General features: G+C 35.4%; 3 protein-coding genes across 3 annotated transcripts; 2 read left to right on the top strand and 1 right to left on the bottom strand.

Moving 5' to 3' along the window:
- The first annotated feature begins 8,279 nt into the window (after positions 1-8,279).
- Positions 8,280-8,894, top strand: LOC147943581 (CLAVATA3/ESR (CLE)-related protein 5). Its single transcript, XM_087452830.1, has one exon. The coding sequence runs from the start codon at positions 8,372-8,374 to the stop codon at positions 8,615-8,617; it is 246 nt and encodes an 81-aa protein (XP_087308956.1). The 5' UTR covers positions 8,280-8,371; the 3' UTR covers positions 8,618-8,894.
- Positions 8,895-10,404: 1,510 nt separating this feature from the next.
- On the bottom strand, positions 10,405-15,008 carry LOC147943580 (uncharacterized). Its single transcript, XM_087512282.1, has 5 exons — positions 14,885-15,008; positions 14,435-14,605; positions 14,204-14,377; positions 10,654-10,778; positions 10,405-10,539 (listed from the first exon to the last, which is right to left on the bottom strand). Exons 1-5 carry the CDS (start codon positions 15,006-15,008, stop codon positions 10,405-10,407), a joined length of 729 nt encoding a protein of 242 aa, XP_087368408.1.
- Positions 15,009-17,040: 2,032 nt separating this feature from the next.
- LOC104786517 (CLAVATA3/ESR (CLE)-related protein 6-like) lies at positions 17,041-17,637 on the top strand. The gene has a single exon (XM_010511941.3). It carries the CDS (start codon positions 17,124-17,126, stop codon positions 17,367-17,369), a length of 246 nt encoding a protein of 81 aa, XP_010510243.1. The 5' UTR covers positions 17,041-17,123; the 3' UTR covers positions 17,370-17,637.
- The last annotated feature ends 92 nt before the right edge of the window (positions 17,638-17,729 follow it).

The raw sequence follows: 17,729 nt of genomic DNA, 5'->3' as shown, positions 1-17,729 counted from the left end.
CAATAACTTTTATTATTATATTATAATTTTTTTAAAAATTGTTTATCCGTGCTTAAAGCACGGGGTATCTTCTAGTTATATATTTTAAAAAATAATACCATATTGGATAAAAATGTCAGTAAAAAAGGGCCTCCAAATAGTTTGAAATGTTCAGGTTCATAATTCTGTCGTAAATAGTAAAAATATTTAAGATAAAGTAAATTCAAAATGGTTTAATTAGGGACATCTCTTAGAATGATATGTGGCACTTGCGAGTTGCGATGTGGGTAAATAATATAAATATATAATACAATTGGAAGTGCAAATATATAAGCGGAAGTAGAAAAATATTTTATATAAATTAACAAAAATGAAATGAAAAAAAAAACTCTATAAGTAACATCGACGAAAATTAATTAGATCTTACTACTAACTTGCGAATTATGAATTTTGAAAGGTTGCTCGAGCCCATAAGCCTTAAAGAAAAGTAATTTGGCCCGATCAATTAAATTTATTTTAAAGTACCCTAAGTAATATTTTTTCTATACCCAAAGTTCTCCTTCCTTTTTAAAATCCATATGTATATATTAACTGACTATTTAATGGTGAACCATTTGATTAACCCTGTCACAAAAGAGTGGCGTTTGTCTATTTTTCAGGAGTTCATAGATCTGGAGGATATTTAGATTATTCGGATTTTGGCTATTAGTAAAACTTTCAAGCCGGATCAGTTGGTATGACACTATTCTAAATCAGAGAAATATTGCTATAGACTTGCACGGGAATTGGTTGAAGAGGTTGAGTATGGTCCGACATGTACAGCTCTTTGAGCTCATGCTTGGAAACTTAAGGTTGCACCAAAAGTTAAACACTTTTTTGGCAAATTGCATTCGGTTCTCTCCCTGTGTTAGAACGGCTGGTTCAACATGGTGTTCAGTGCAATACAAGGTGTAAAAAGTATGACTCGGCGGTCGAGTCTATTAATCATGCCCTCTTTGAGTTCCCTCGCTCCAGGGTTGTTTGGGATTTATCTCCGGTTCGGGCTACGCAAGAGAGTTTTCCCTATGATTTCTTTTTCAAGTTTGGATTTTATCTTCAGGTGTGGGTCCTCTCATCAGGGGAATCCGGATAGTCATATTCAGTTACCATGGATTGTATGGTCGCTTTGGAAAGACAGGAACAAAACTTTTTTCCAAGGAATAGAGGCAGAACCATCAAATATTATTAATCAGGCCCTATGTGATAAGTTATTATGGGAAGAGGCTTTTTCCTTCGCGGAAACTTCGTCGGCTTCTTCTTCAGCTTTGGTTGTCCACGATCAATCGATTCGCTGCCAGATTGATGGTTCATGGAAAGCTTCAGATGTAAACTCAGGTTTGGGATGGTGGTGATGTAATAGTGAGAATCAAACCTTATTATTGGGAGCAAAGTGTCTTCGACATAGTCCTTCTCCCCTTCATTCGGAGCTAGAAGCTTTGTTGTGGGCTATGGAGAGTACATTATCTCTGGAGGTCTGACTTGCCAGAGTTTCGAGACGGACTGTGCAAAGCTAGCTAGTTGCGATGGTGCAATCCCCTGAAGACTCCAACCAGCTGGATGATTTTAGTTTGCTCAAGGATTCTTTCCCGCTTTTCTCCTTGTCCAGGATTCCATGTGCGTCTAATTTGAAGGCGGATTGCCTTGCTAGAACCTCGAGATCTCTTACTTCTGTAATTTCTTTTGTAAACTCCTTTCCTCCAGTTTGGACAACCAATTTTAGAGTTATGTTTTAATTAATGTTTGGTTGACAAAAAAAAAAAATACTAACTGACTCTTCTCATCAAACTCCTGCTTGTAAGAAGCAGTCTAAGTTAGTTAGACTATTTCCAATAGATTTCCCTATTTTTATCTCTGAAATAGAAAAACTCTATAATGAAGATGAGTTTTACTCCAACACACCTTTATTTTCATCTCTAAAATAGAGGTTGTTATTTTTTCCTCTATGTATAGAGGAAATCTTGCGCTTTAAAATTGTTTAAAAGGAAAACATATTGCAAATATATTTTGCTATGCCATTTTTTTCTGGCTTAAGATTTTCAACTTTTCTATAAAAAAAAATTGAAACTTTTTCGAAATGGATAGAGATTTTTCTTTTCATTAGTCATGGATAAAACATAATGAAAAAAAATCAACAAGTTTGTGAGCAACAAAGTTACTATGGAAAACAGTGAATTGTCGGAAATTAAAGAAGGCGTTACAAAAACGATTCTTAAGCCATTTTAGAACATCGTGTCATCAAGTGACTTGTCCCAAGAATAGTTTGCAACATATTGCGGTATTAAGGAACGGCCTGGTCGCATCGGTATGTGTTGCGCAATGCCCTATCAAAAGTTTCCACTCGTGATGTTTGTCAACCTAAAAATTAAACCTTCATGGAATTACATGTATGTCAGAAAGTTTTATTGTCGGCTTAAAGTCGTGACGATGAGCAAAGATGAGACCAAAAGTGACTCGATAACTATCCAGGTTCAATAATTCTTCCCATAAAAGAATGTGTTTGTATAGTGGGATGGTCTTATCACTTGAGGTTGTAGGGGCCAAAACTTAAGAAGTTTGAGGTAGTGACACACTTACCCAGGTGTGACTATCGTTTTACATTAGGACTAGAATTGGATCCGTGCTATAGCACGGGTTGAAATTCCTTTGATCTGTATTATAATTTTAAAATAAAATATAATTTATAAGACGATTTAGCATTGTAAACTGAGAAATAATTGTTGTTATTATTATTTTTTTTTTGTATGAATATGCGAGATGTATTTTGGTGAATGGAGATCTGAATAATTTATATCAATGTTTTTTAACCAGGACCGGAATGGCCGGTTGGTTCGATCCAATCACAACTCGATAGGTATTCCGGTCCGGGTAACCTCTAAAAACCTAATAAAGAAAACCCGCAAAAAACCAGGAAACCCTGCTAAAAACCCATGAACCGGTGGTTGAACCAGCAGGTCGGACCGGGTTGTCGGTCTCAAATTAAAATATCTTATTTTCGTCACACTTTAAACTCAAACCAAATTAAAACTAAATGTTGTTATTTATAAAAGAATCAGTTAGTTATTTTATCTAATCATTTAAAAATTTAATTTTAGTTGTATAGTACTTAACTATGTATGTTTTGTTCATATATTTATAGAAAAGTAGATGTTATATTCATAAAATGTAATCAAACTAATAAATTAATTGACCCGTAATTCAATCGGTCCGAGTTGTTGACCCAATGAACCGAAAGACTTCTGGTTCACTTTCCAGTCCAATTTTAAAGACATTGATTTATATTAAAAGCTTGGAAGGGTGTTAGGTCAGATTTTATTTTGAAATCCACAATAAAATCTCAGAAATCATGATTAAGTGTGATTAATTGCCAAGATTTTATTTGTTAACATTAATATATGAACTATCAACTTGTAACCAATTAATATATGGATTAATCTATAACCTATGTATAACCTATTTATAACCATTTATAACCATTTATTAAAATTATAAAGTCTACCAAAATCATGTTGTGTACTTCCCTTTTATTAAAAAGGGGATTTATTGTATGCCATAATATTATATTTTAAGTTAATTGTACGATGATGTGATGAAAATCATAATGGTCGTCGCACTTCAAGCTAATTGTATGTGTTCTAATTATCTGTTCATATTTCACCAACAGAGTGTTAACTATTTATTAGATCTACATGCAGAAAGAAAAAAAAAAAATCTTAATGGTTACAAATTGTTGCAGAATACAATGTAGAAAACATTAAAAATAATATACATAACTCTAGGTTTTAATTATAATTTGAGCCCGAAAAAATAAATAGAAACTGTAATTTACAGTCCATAAAATTAGTCTCGCATGGCAAGAAGAGGCAAATAACCCTTAATCCCCTGACTCATCGCTAACTGGTCGACGAGATTTTCGTATTATCGCATACAATTAATGGTCAGATTAGAAACATGTCAACAACCTCAAAGAAATATTTCAATGAACCGATTAAAATCTATGACTTATCCAAACAAATGGAAGTATATATGTGCACGAACGGTCGTATCACTAAGTGCAACCTTATCTAATTGCAATTCTATCATTCAATATGGAAAATGTTTAACAATCTTTGAAACACGGAAGAGCTCTAGACTAGGCGCAATGTATCCGGCGGAGACACATCGCCGGTCGGGGTCCCATTAATCGTCACAGCAGAAAAGACAAACGATAGAATTCTGAAAAGGCAAAAAGAAAACATGAAGTGCGCACGTGGCCACTAGAGTATGCCGCCTGAATGAATCTGTCTTCTTTCTTTGGGCCACATGACCATCACTTTAAAGAGAGTTTAACCGTTAGTTTAACGAAATTTGAATCGACTTACGTGGACGCACCCAACAAACACAAACTCCAGACTTTGATCTATCAATGAAACTGCCTTCGTTTTTTATTTATTTAATATAAAGTATCTAATATTAATTTGAGTTCGAGAGGGAGAGAGAGCGATGTGAGTATATATGGCGCCGTCATTGCACGATGTAACGTATCTTCTTAATTTATTATGGCTTTCATTCTTTCTTTTTGATTTAGTTTCCGATAACGGAACTTCACCAAAACCATAAGCATCAAAAGAAATTTTATGTATCTTCCATTAACTATAAACTAGCATAAGAAGAGATATTTTTATATGAAATATTTATTCATTTATTTGTAAGATTTTGATTTTTCCTATATTTTGAATTATGATAAAATCTTATTAAATTTTATGAAATGCTGCAAATAAATTGGATTAAAAATTATTCCCAGAGTGGATACATATTGGAATACTGTTGATTCAAACGGAACGAAACATATCATAAACATAACCAAAGTTTCGGATATGCACCTCGCATCCCTCCATAATGATAAAACAAAAAAGAGTATTAATCCAACAAAATTTCCTTGTTTAGAGCCTCTACGCATTCTATTATATATATATATATATATGTATATTAAAAATAAATTAAATCTTGTTGATGAAAATAAATAGCTAATTGAATCATTGGAATCTAGTACTTAGGTGCCTTCTTAGGTTTTGGAAGGGATAGATAAGGTTTTTGAAGGGCCATTGTCACTTTCATGCATATGCTTTACTTTTCTTAATCACCTAAAGTTATTCTTTTCACAATAAACTATACACATATTAATGTGGCAAATAATAGAAAGAAAATTCTTTAAGAAGATATATCATTATGTTTCATTAGCAAACATAACTTAAATTAGAGAGAGGAGGAAACCCACCGATATATATATACATATAGATATATATATATATATATATATATATATATATATATATATATATATCTGTGGATTGGATTACCTGAATTCGTTTTTCTTTGAGTAGAACTATATTTCACTTTGATTAAGCTCAACATTGCGTCCAATGTTGGCCATGATACAACCTTAAATAATCATAAAACTTTTTTCTTTCAGTTTCCTGTTGTTGCAAGGACGAACCGACGACTGATCATACATACCGGCTCCAACAAAAGTATTTTTATGCACCAATTCAAAACATTTTCTAATGTTATGAAAACTACGTATAGATCATATTATGTACTATATTCGTCGTTAAAAAACATGTTATGTATACGTCTGTAAGATCATGTTAAACGAGTTTGAAGTTTGAACACAAATAATCTTTTGAACAATGATGAACTATGCAATCACTATATTGCATTCAAGCTAACGAAATCCAAAGTTGGCAATACCAATAGTATTTAAACTTAATTCTCTCGATCTCAATCAAATATCTCAAAGATTTCCAGCTCTTTAAATAGTTTTAGTATCGTTAATCACATCTGGTTAATAAAAGTTAACTGTATTGTTTCTTGTGTTTGTTCTTTGATTTTGGCGTAAAAAAACAAAATTCGTAAAAGTTTGTTGTTTCTTGTATCTTGTTTACTTGTTCTCTGTGTAGAAGAATTGTTAGCCAACGGAATTTTAAGAACTATCCCAGGAAAACATAAAGAAAAATCAAAAACTGCACGCACGTACGTATACAAAACTATATATTTATTTTGGGTCGATGGATAATATTATCTATGAATCCTTTTAATCTCTACCTCTAGTTACACCTAAGATAATAGTCAAACCGAATCTAAGAGCATCAAATTTACTGACTTGTAATCTAGTCACGCTGCTATTTTTGTGGCCTCACTCCAGCCACCATCTTAATGACTTAAACTATGTTGTGATTACTGACCTAATTCCTTCTCAGATTATTCTTTTGCGTCACATTAATACCTTAAAATAATCCAAGCATACTTTTGTCGCCGACTCGCCGTTGGTTACTTTTTCTTTTTAGTTGTCTAATGTATAGTATAACCGAATAAAAGTGAAAATGGATAAACTTTGTGTTAGGACCTACAGAGCATGTGGATATATGTCGGTCCGACATAATTCCCCATGTGGGCAATACTAATTTGTCGAGCTTATGACCAATTATTATATACTATATCTTAACTACCAAAGAAAAAAACTGACCAGAGGATGTGGTTGTTGAGTGGCAAAATTCGAATGGAAATGATTCTCTTATAGATCCAAGTTATGGGATCAAAATTTACGTATCTACGTATTTTTACTATTGGTCACTTAATGACTACAGTAAACGTTCTAATCAACCTAAAAAAGAATCTGGTTTTCATAGATCTTAATGATTAGTTTGAGAAAAAATTCCTCAAGATATAGCATAACAATCGGTCAAATATTAATCATAATATTAAGTATGACATAAAACTCTTTACAAGACTAAATCATAAACCTTGAATCATCACTTATATACTAGAAATTACTCACTCAAATACAAAATATGCATATTACCAAAAACTATAACTTGTTTCATAACAAATAAATGAAAGATAAATTGTTTCAAATTAATCAACAAAAAAGTTCATGTTACTTTAGTTCTTTTTATTAATTTTCGGTATGTATTCTGTTACATGACGCAAATACTCTTTGGTAATTCTCTCAAATAATCCAACAGGACTGATGACGGTGATCAAGTTACAAGAACTATTTAGTTGTTTTGACTCAATGATAGCTTATCTAAAATCTTCTTTATATATAAAATAAGAACTTAGTAAAAAAATTTCTATAGTAGTATATATAGCCAAATCACAGTGATATATAATATGAAACAAAGACACCTTATACTGGTGTTTGACACGAACATAGATTAAACGGTTTGTAGATAAATTGTCGGCGACTTCTAATCGTAAGCCTAAGAACTGCCTTCTATCAGGGGGTTGGCATGTACCTTTTGTCAAATTAATTATTTTGCAAAGTGTCTAGTCAAATTATATTCCTATTCCACCTTAGCCAAATTTCATTATGTCACTTGTCTTCCTTTCTGACTTGGTCGGACAGAGAACAACTCTTTCTTCATCTCCTTCTCAAAAAAAAAAAAAAAAAAGTTGACCGGACGGATCAGAAACAACAATGGACCACTCTTTCTTACTTGTCCCCATAGGATAACACTTTTACCCGAGACTGACTATTTTGAGGTTGTCCTCCTCTATTATTTCAAGATGTAGACCACACTTAACTATACTTTTATCTCGAACACATGCATTCTCCTAAGTTGTTTGTGGTGAAACAGTTAGTTGATAGGCTTATTGGTTACAATTCGTCATAATTATATGTAGAAAATTCTTACGGGTGTATGTACTAGCTCTATTACGAAAGCATTATCACAATGATACTAATACAATGTTTATCATACAAGACACCGTTTCTTTTGTTATATACAAAAGATTCCTGGTACCTACGATGATATATTCGACGGTTGTGAATACCGGTAGGATAAATCCATAACAAATAACAAAAGCAAATTCAAACTAAAATATATATACCTTGTAGTAGTTTAGCATAAGAATCTAGATTAGTTGTAAATTTTATATTATCCTAATGAACGTTATGTCAAACCTTTTAAATTCTTAATCAACTATATGCATGTAAAGTCAATTCTTACTGGTCCCTGAATTATAGATTTCCCACCTGAGAACTCCGAGCACTATATCAATTGAATAACCCATATATACCACGACTAACGCCTCTGTGTCCGTGCATTAAATTCTATAATAATACTAAAATATGAATCGTATTTAGCTTTTGTTTGCTGTGGATCCCATCATGTTTCTCTCCACTGACCCAAACTACTCTCGATTCAAAACCTACTCAACTTATGTTGGTGTTTCTCATTTTCTATAAATAATAGAAACTCGCAACGCATACAAAGCCATCATACTCTTTCAGCATCATCTCAGTTGCATCCCTCTCTCACAATCTCTGACAAGCCCCCACAACTCACATTTCTTCCTCTCAGTCACCTTCTATATGGCGAATTTGATCCTTAAGCAATCTCTAATCATAATCCTAGTCATATTTTCATCACTAATCTTAAGTTCTCAAGCTCGAATCCTCCGTGCATATCGTGCCTCATCCATGAGCAATATGGACAGTCAGGTTCTACTACGAGAACTCGGGTTTGATCTCTCTAAGTTCAAAGGTCATAATCAGAGGCGTTTTTTAGTTAGTTCTGACAGGGTTTCACCAGGAGGTCCGAATCCGCAACACCATTGAATGGTCATTACCTATATAAAAACTTTATCGAAGACCCAAGCACTAATAAATGTGAATGAACCATATAAATATCGTTATTTCTATGTTTTTCACTTCTCTGTCTTTTTTTTTCTGTAAACCTTACGTACAATTTTGTTGTATCAAGGTTTTCGTATTCTTGTACCACCTTACCTTGATCCATCAAGCTTTTTCTCTGTATGTTTCTTGTGTCTCCAATGAGTTACCTTTTATGTAACAGCAATTGGCTAATAATCAATATTCCCCTGTCTTTTAATTTGCGTTTGAGCATTACAAAGATAGAGAAATATATCGAATGAAATTAGCACTTCAAAATGCAAACGATTATTTTTGCAAGTAGGGTTATTGTGAGGTTTTAGAAAGTTACTATGAGACTTCTCAAATGGATATGAATTTGAAAAAAAATTTTGGGTATTATGCAATATTGTGAATTGTATCAATTTTATAGTCTCAGCTTAGATAATTAATGCTCAACAAAAGATAATAACGAGGCTGTATTGCGAGTTTGTTATTAAAGCAAGGCTGTATTTTGTAAAACATCCGTGAAACTTTTATACTTTTGGCTTTCAATATATTTACATAAAACAAATTAAGAATCAGTTAGAAACTTATGTCGATCAGTGACAATCTTAAAACTTCTTATTATTTCTTTTTTTTTGAAAACAATTTATTAGCTCAAATGAGCCAATTGGCTGAGAAGTTGTTTACACATAAGACATGATGCGGAGATGTACACGTTTGGCGTGCTAAAGAATTCACATTTACATTTGCATTTTTAGAAATAAAAAATAAAGAGAAAGAAGAAAACTGCTATTTGTTAATCTTGATTGTTTCGAGGTATGTAGAGAACACTGACCAATCGTCAGTCGAGAGGAGAAAACATCATTTTCACCAAATCTGAACAGTTTGTATAAAAACCTACATCCTGGAAATCGTGTTCAATCATGCACTGTATAGCACATGTGAAAGTTTTGACTTCAATATGTTAAAATCTTAGAACTTATATGAAAAATATATCACCCAAAAATAATAATATTGTTTAACAAATTTAGTTATATAATAAATTTTAAATTTGTTTAAAATTAAACCAAGAATCATGTAACAAGTGTGAGAACAACTCTCTCATTCTCTCTCTTACTTTTTTTTAGTTAGAGACCACAACAGAGATGCTCTTACATATTTGCCTATATAAGATAATTAGATAACCTAGACAGATGACTCTTTTAGTAAATCTACATATAACATAACACTAAATGCTACCAAAATGATTTTTATCATACAAGGCATCATCTTTTGTTATAAAAAGAACTCATGTTTAATTACAGCTAATGTTGTTTTATTTGTCTCGTCTGTTAAAAGATCTTTAATGTTATGAATATAGAGTTTAGGGATAAAGCTCTTGTTATTCTTATTGATTATTCCCAAGGTTACATGCATATATATAGTAGAGTACAAATCTTTAGTTTAAACCGACATAAGGAAGTAATGGCCGAGTAAGGCTTCGGCTAATGGGCCGAAGGAGGTGTGCGGACTGAGTATAACCGATGGACCGAGACTCCATGGATAATATACGGGCTGGTCTAGTGAGTCCACTAAGTGTTTCACAACATTCCCCCTTGGACGAAATGACCGTGCCTATGTTGGATGGGATCAACGCAATGTGCTTGGGGGATGCTGCCTCATTAAAACCTTACCAGGAAAACCCATTGGGACAAAACCTTGGTGAAGAAAAAAGAGTACAGCACACATTGCTCTCCCTGTTCCAAACATCACTCCAAGTCCCTAAGTCTCCGCATCCCAATCTGGTGCGCGAGCTTCTTGAACGTTGTTGTCGGTAGTGATTTGGTGAAGAGATCGGCTGAGTTGTCACTTGACTGAACTTGCACTATAAGAACTTCTCCTGCCTTTTGTAGTTCATGTGTATGGAAGAACTTTGGTAATATGTGCTTCGTCCGATCTCCCTTGATGTAACCTTCCTTGAGCTGTGCGATGCATGCTGTGTTATCTTCATAAATTACGGTTGCTTCTTTGCTGTCTTCCAATCCACTGTCTGTCCGAATATGCTGAGTCATGGACCGCAACCAAACACATTCACGGCTGGCTTCATGCATTGCTAGTATCTCTGCGTGATTTGATGATGTTGCTACAAGTGTTTACTTCATAGAACGCCAAGAGATTGCTGTACCACCGTGTGTAAACACATAGCCTGTTTGTGATTTCCCATTGTGTGGATCAGATAGATAACCTGCATCAGCAAAACCAACTAAACTATCTTTGTTATAGTTAGTGTAATATAGACCAAAGTCTGTCGTACCCTGTAGGTATCGCAGAACATGTTTTATACCATTCCAGTGCCTTATGGTCGGACAAGAACTATATCTTGCTAGGAGGTTCACGGCAAAACTTATGTCTAGTCTAGTGTGGCTAGCCAAGAACATTAACGCTCCTATAGCACTGAGGTAAGGCATTTCAGGTCCGAGAACTTCTTCATCGGCCTTCTTAGGAGCAAATGGATCTTTATTCACTTCTATGTTTCTCACAACCATGGGGCTAGTCAATGGGTGAGCTTGCTCCATATTAAACCTCTTGAGTACCTTTTCTGTATATGCCTTTTGATGCACAAGGATACCATTGTTTCTGTACTCAAGCTGCAATCCCAAACAAAATTTTGTCTTGCCTAGGTCTTTCATCTCAAATTCTCTCTTGAGATATTCTACAGTTTGGGCAATTTTCCCAGAGGTTCCAAGGATGTTCAAATCATCCACATAGACTGCTATTATCACAAATCCTTTGTTTGCAAACTTCTTAATAAATATACATGGACTGATGGGGTCATTCCTATAGCCTTTCTTTGCCAAAAATTCGCTAAGTCTATTATACCACATTCGACCACTCTGTTTCAGTCCATAAAGCGATTTGTCTAGCCTTATGCAGTACTGTTCTCGAGAACCACTCTTATCTTTGAGTTCTATTCCCTCTGGTAATCTCATATAGATTTCATTATCCAGTGGACCATATAAGTAAGCAGTTACAACATCCATTAACCGCAAATCCAGTTTTTCTCTTACAGCTAGACTTATTAGATATCTAAAAGTCGTTGCATCCATCACAGGAGAGTATTTCTCCTCATAATCTATTCCTGGTCTTTGAGAGAATCCTTGTGCTACAAGCCGTGCTTTGTATCTCACGATTTCATTCTTCTCATTTCTCTTTCTTACAAAGACCCACTTATGTCCAACTGGTTTAATTTCAGGTGTTATCCTTAAGATCGGACCAAACACACTTCTCTTCTTCAAAGAGTTTAACTCCACATTAATAGCTTCTTTCCATCTAAGCCAATCTTTGCTTTGAGTGCACTCTAATATGGATGTGGGTTCTAGATCCTCATTTAGCTCAAGTGCTACCTTGTATGCGAATATATCATCGATGTCGACATCCTTACGGTTCCAAGTAATTCCAGACATGATATAATTTATTGAAATCTCATTATTATCAATATTCTCAGGACCTAGAGGTTCAGCGTCCTGAACCCCATCCGGCTCCTTATCATTTGTCGCGGCCATGTCTGTACTCTCGGTAATTCCCTGAACCTCGGTCTGTTTTACACCCTTAGACTTTCGAGGATTTTTATCTTTGGAACCTAATGGTCTACCTCATTTCAAACGGGTTTTAGACTCTGTAGCAACTTGAATATTGTGTTCCTTCTGAACATCAATTCGTACTGGTGCATTGCAAGCTGGTATGTACGATTTTGTCACTCTCTTTGGGTCAGCAAAGGAATCTGGCAATTGGTTAGCTAGCTGCTGTAAATGTATAATCTTTTGAACCTCTGCATCACATGCTAGAGTTCGAGGATCTTGCCAATTTAAGGATGTTTGATTCCATGTTAATTCCTTGACCAGCTTGCTAGTCTCACCACCCAATACAGGGAATTCGGACTCAATAAATTGACAGTCCGCGTATCTGGCCTTAAATAAATCTCCTGTGAGTGGCTCGAGATACTTTATGATGGTGGGAGACTCATATCCAACATATATTCCCATCCTCCTCTGAGGTCCCATCTTAGTTCTCTGTGGTGGAGCAATCGGTACATAAACGGCACAACCGAATGTTTTGAGATGGGATATGTCTGGCTCATGACCCGTTAATAGTTGGGATGGTGAATATTTGTGTTCACTAGATGGCCTGATGCGTATGAGCTCTGCTGCATGCAATACTGCGTGTCCCCAAGCCGACACAGGAAGCTTCGATCTCATTAACAATGGTCAAGCTATCATTTGTATTCGTTTAATGAAGGACTCAGCCAGTCCGTTTTGTGTATGGACATGTGCCACAGGATGTTCCACACTCACCCCCATGGACATACATTAATCATTAAATGCTTGGGATGTGAATTCACCAACATTATCTAGATGTATAGTCTTAAGTGGAAAATCTGGAAAGTGTGCTCTTAGCCTTATAATTTGAGCCAACATCTTTGCAAAGGCAAGATTTCTTGTAGATAACAAGCAAACATGCGACCATCTGGTTGATGCATCTATCATCACCATAAAATATCTAAACGTCCCACTAAATGGGTGTATTGGTCCGCATATATCACCTTGTATCCTTTCCAGAAAGTTTAAAGTCTCTCTTGTGACTTTTACTGGTGAAGGCCTTATAACAAGTTTCCCTTGTGCGCATGCTACACACGTGAGATGTTTAGGGATAACTTTCCTTTCACTTAGGTTGTGCCCATTCGAACTCTTAATCAGTTTACGCATCATGTTCGAACCCGGGTGGCCTAGCCGGTCATGCCATAAAGTGAACTGTTCATTAAACATTCTATGCTTTGCCAAGTTAGCCTCTATCATATTAATCTTAGCATGGTATAAACCAGTGGCTAGTGCAGGTATAGTCTCTAGGACCTTCTTTTGTCCTTTTACATTTTCTGTAATGTATAGGAACTCTCTAGTTCCTTCACCCTTGGTTTCCACATGATAACCATTTAATCTTATATCTTTAAAGCTCAACAAGTTTCTCTTAGAGCTGGGTGAATATAAGGCATCACTTAACTCAATGTGTGTGCCATTAGCCAACAAAATGTGAGCCTGGCCGTAGCCCTCTCTATAAGGTTTGCTATACCTGCAATTGTACTAACATTGACATTTTTCATGGTGAGGTTTATAAAATATCTTTTATCTCTTAAAATAGTGTGGCTGGATCCACTATCCACCACTAGTTCACTCATATCCTCAGCCATGTCTATAAAACAACATTTGTGTTTTAATTCAATAAGGCAAATAATTTATAAAATAAATCCTTGAATTTAAACCAAATCAATTATCCAATACATAGAAATAAATCAAAGCATAAAAGCATAGTTTTAAACCAAAATAAAACCGAAAATTCATTCATCCACTTTAAGGAGATCGGAAGTCTCTAGGGAGTCATCATTCTCATGATCGAAGTCTCCTTCATCATCGAGATGCACCAAGTTAGCTTCTGGGTTTTTCTTCAAACTTTCTTGATATGCATCAATAAGATGTTTGGGAGTTTTGCAGTTTCTCATCCAGTGGTTTGACATACCACATCGGTGACAAACCGATTTTGCCTTAGCTTGTGGCTTGGAGATACCACGGCCTCTACCACCGCGTCCGCAGCTGGCTTGGCCTCCTCGACCACCACGTCCTCTGCCACCACGGCCACGGCCGTAGTGTCTCTCTCTGTGGACGTAGTTGGTCTCTTTAGGCTCCTTAGGCTCTGCAGGACTTTTCTTTCCCAAATCCACTTTGTGTGCTTCTGGTAATGGGGCTGTACCAGGAGGTCTCATGGCACTATTCATCAGCAACAGTTCATTGTTCTGCTCAGCTAGCAGTAACACCTCATTGAGTGCCCCATACTCGGCATACTTTGTTTGCCGGTATTGTTGCTGAAGAACCATGTTGTTAGGACTAAAGGTAGACAAAGTCTTATCGATTAGCTCCTTTTCTGTTACCACAGTACCACACAGCCTAAGGACTGAGACAATCCTAAAAAGCTCAGAATTATATTCGTCTAGGGTTTTGAAATCTTGGATCCTTAGGTGTTTCCAATCATACTCGGTCTTTGGAAGGAGCACCGTCTTTTGGTGCCCGTATCTGCGTTTAAGCGTTGTCCAAAGGTCGAGAGGATCCTTAATGAATAGGTACTAGTTCTTGAGACTCTCAGCAATGTGGTGATGCATGTGCTGGATACACTTATTCTTTTGCTTGTCCGAGGTCTTGTTACCCTCTCCGACACACTCGAACAAGTCTTTTGACTTTAAGTTGATCTTGGTGTTCATTGCCCATAGCAAGTAGTTGTCACCAGAAGCATTCAAGACTGGATAGTCTAAGCTCTTAAGGCTTGCCATCTGCATATAACAGAAACAGACATCTGAATATTAGCATGCGATATTTGAGATCGAACCATGCACTTCAATCAATAGGACATGCGATATTTGAGATCGAACCATGCCTTAGGCCATGCGATATTTAAGATCGAACCATGCCTTGCCATATTTGGTTTTTGGTTTAAATTCATGCATGCAACAAAAGCAAATAGTCTAATGCATGCAACAATTTTAGATAGGATTTCCTTTTTCTTAAGTTTCCTATTTAGTCTAGGATTTAATCTTTTAAAACTTTTGGATAATTGCTATAATTTTAGATGTTTATCCTAATCAATATTTTTAATTCCGAATTCATGTTTTCATGTTTATGGAATTTTAACAAAACTTTTCCTTTTGATCGGATTCAATCCTAGATCACAACTAATTCATGCAGCCGATTTTAATCATCCTTAAGCAATTTTTGATTTCTAATATGAAGCATGAACAATCCAAGTTTTAAATCTCCTAGAACAGTTAGATTAATGTCTCTATGCTTCTAACAATTTAATTCTAGGTTCTTATGCAACAAAACAATTCAAGCAACATTAAACAATCAATCCGATTTTAAGCTTGACAAAGTTTGGTGCAATTATCAATCAATCTAACAACCTAACAATCCGATTTTAAGTCTTAGGATTTAAGGAATTTAAACTTTGTTAGATTGTGTACTTGGATGTTTTAGGGTCCGATAGTTTTAAGGTTCAATTCGGTCATAGGGTTTTGAGAGGGTTCGATATTGTTTACCTTAACACCACAAGGATTCTGACCGGATATGATCTGGGAGCTAAAGACCTTAGATATCTCACGAACCTCGAACCTCGAACAGCTTCCACGAACCACGAACTGCTTCCCTCGATCACGAACTGCTTCCCGCGAACAACTCCTTGCGCACGAACTCACCCCCGAACCAAGTAACCACAAACCTCGATAAGGTTTTGAGGAGATCTCGATCACGAGCTAAGGATGCTCTTGTATCAATAGAAAGAACTTCGAGATCAAGAGAGAATCTCGAAGGAGATGAAGAACAAGAGGCGGTTTAGGGTTTTAGGGAAGAAGAAGAGATCGGCGGCTGCCTTAGGGTTTTAGGGTTAGAGGCTATCGTGCTGATAACGTGTTATGAATATAGAGTTTAGGGATAAAGCTCTTGTTATTCTTATTGATTATTCCCAAGGTTACATGCATATATATAGTAGAGTACAAGTCTTTAGCTTAAACCGACATAAGGAAATAATGACCGAGTAAGGCTTCGGCTAATGGGCCAAAGGTGTGCGGACTGAGTATAGCCGATGGACCGAGACTCCATGGATAATATACGGGCCGGTCTAGTGAGTTCACTAAGTGTTTCACAACATTTAAATACTTTTTAATTATTCGTTAGTACACAATTATAATTTTACTATCCAACTAGATAGCCCATAATAATAGAGATAAAACTGAAAATTTATAAATTAAGTATAAAAATATTAAACAACATTTTAGTGAAACAAGAAGACGATATGACATTTATGTATAGGACAGTTGATTCCTAGTACCTACAACAATAAATTTGATAGTTAATACCGTTAGAAAAATCCATGATAAACAACAAAAGCAAATTAATGAATTAATATCTCTACATAGCCTAGTAGTAGTCTAGCCTAAGAATCTAGGTTAGTTGTAATTTTAATACTATTATCCTAATGAACCTTATGTCAAACTTTTTATTAATTCTTAATCAACTATTCATGTAAGGTCAATTCTTATGTCTTACTGGTCCCAAATTTAAATTTCCACCTGAGAATTTCGATCGTTGGGTCAGTAACCCATATCGTAATTAATTATATTAAGTGTCCATGCATGAGTTTTATAATCCAAATATATGAGTCAGATTTGGCTTTCATGGGTTGTTGTGGATCCCATCATGTTCTCTCCACTCCCCCCAACCTACTTGATCCTTAACTCGTTTGATATCTGCGTCTCTAATTATCTATAAATAGAATATCTCAACACATACAAGTCATCATACTCTCTCAAGTCTCAACTCATTTTGCATCTCTTTCTCTCTCTCAATCTCATAAAAATCCCACAAGACACCTTTGTTCTTCTTAATCATCTTTTATGGCGAATTTGATCCTTAAGAAATCTCTAATCATACTCCTAATCATATTTTCATCACCAATCTTGAGTTCTCAAGCTCGAATCCTTCGTGTAGGCCGTGTTGCGACCATGGACAATATGGATAGTCAGGTTCTCCTACGTGAACTTGGGATTGATCTCTCCAAGTTCAAAGGTCATAACGAGAGGCGGTTTTTAGTGGATTCCGAAAGAGTTTCACCGGGAGGTCCTGATCCACAACACCATTGACTCATCTATACAGATATATATATATATATATATATATATATATACGTTATCGGAGATCCAAACGCAAGTAATTGTGACTGATCCATGCAAGGAATTTATATATCGCCATTATATGCTTTTCTTTTCTTTTTCATTAATCTTACGTACAATTTTGTTGTATCAAGGTTTTGGTATTCTTGTACCTCCTTATCATACATCAAGCTTTTTCTCTGTGTGTTTTCTTGTGTATCCAATGAGTTACCTTTTATATAACAGCGATTGGCTTATACTTTATGTTCCCCGGTTTTTATCGTTTGAGTTTTACCTTTTCATTTGTAGGGGAAACAAATAAAGATAAGCCTAGAGGAGTTCATTGATATT

Source organism: Camelina sativa, chromosome 5, assembly GCF_030686135.1.
Source record: "Camelina sativa cultivar CO46 ecotype springtype chromosome 5, ASM3068613v1".
NCBI lineage: Eukaryota > Viridiplantae > Streptophyta > Magnoliopsida > Brassicales > Brassicaceae > Camelina > Camelina sativa.
This window is presented reverse-complemented; position numbering and strand designations above follow the sequence as displayed.

Coding starts and splice junctions, on each gene's coding strand:
- LOC147943581 (XM_087452830.1), top strand. CDS start 8,372: ATGGCGAATTTGATCCTTAAGCAATCTCTAATCATAATCCTAGTCATA.
- LOC147943580 (XM_087512282.1), bottom strand. CDS start 15,008: ATGGCAAGCCTTAAGAGCTTAGACTATCCAGTCTTGAATGCTTCTGGT. Junction 14,378..14,434: donor TAGTGCCATGAGACCTCCTG/GTACAGCCCCAT, acceptor AAAGTCCTGCAG/AGCCTAAGGAGCCTAAAGAG. Junction 10,779..14,203: donor ATCGGTTTGTCACCGATGTG/GTATGTCAAACC, acceptor AAACACTTGTAG/CAACATCATCAAATCACGCA.
- LOC104786517 (XM_010511941.3), top strand. CDS start 17,124: ATGGCGAATTTGATCCTTAAGAAATCTCTAATCATACTCCTAATCATA.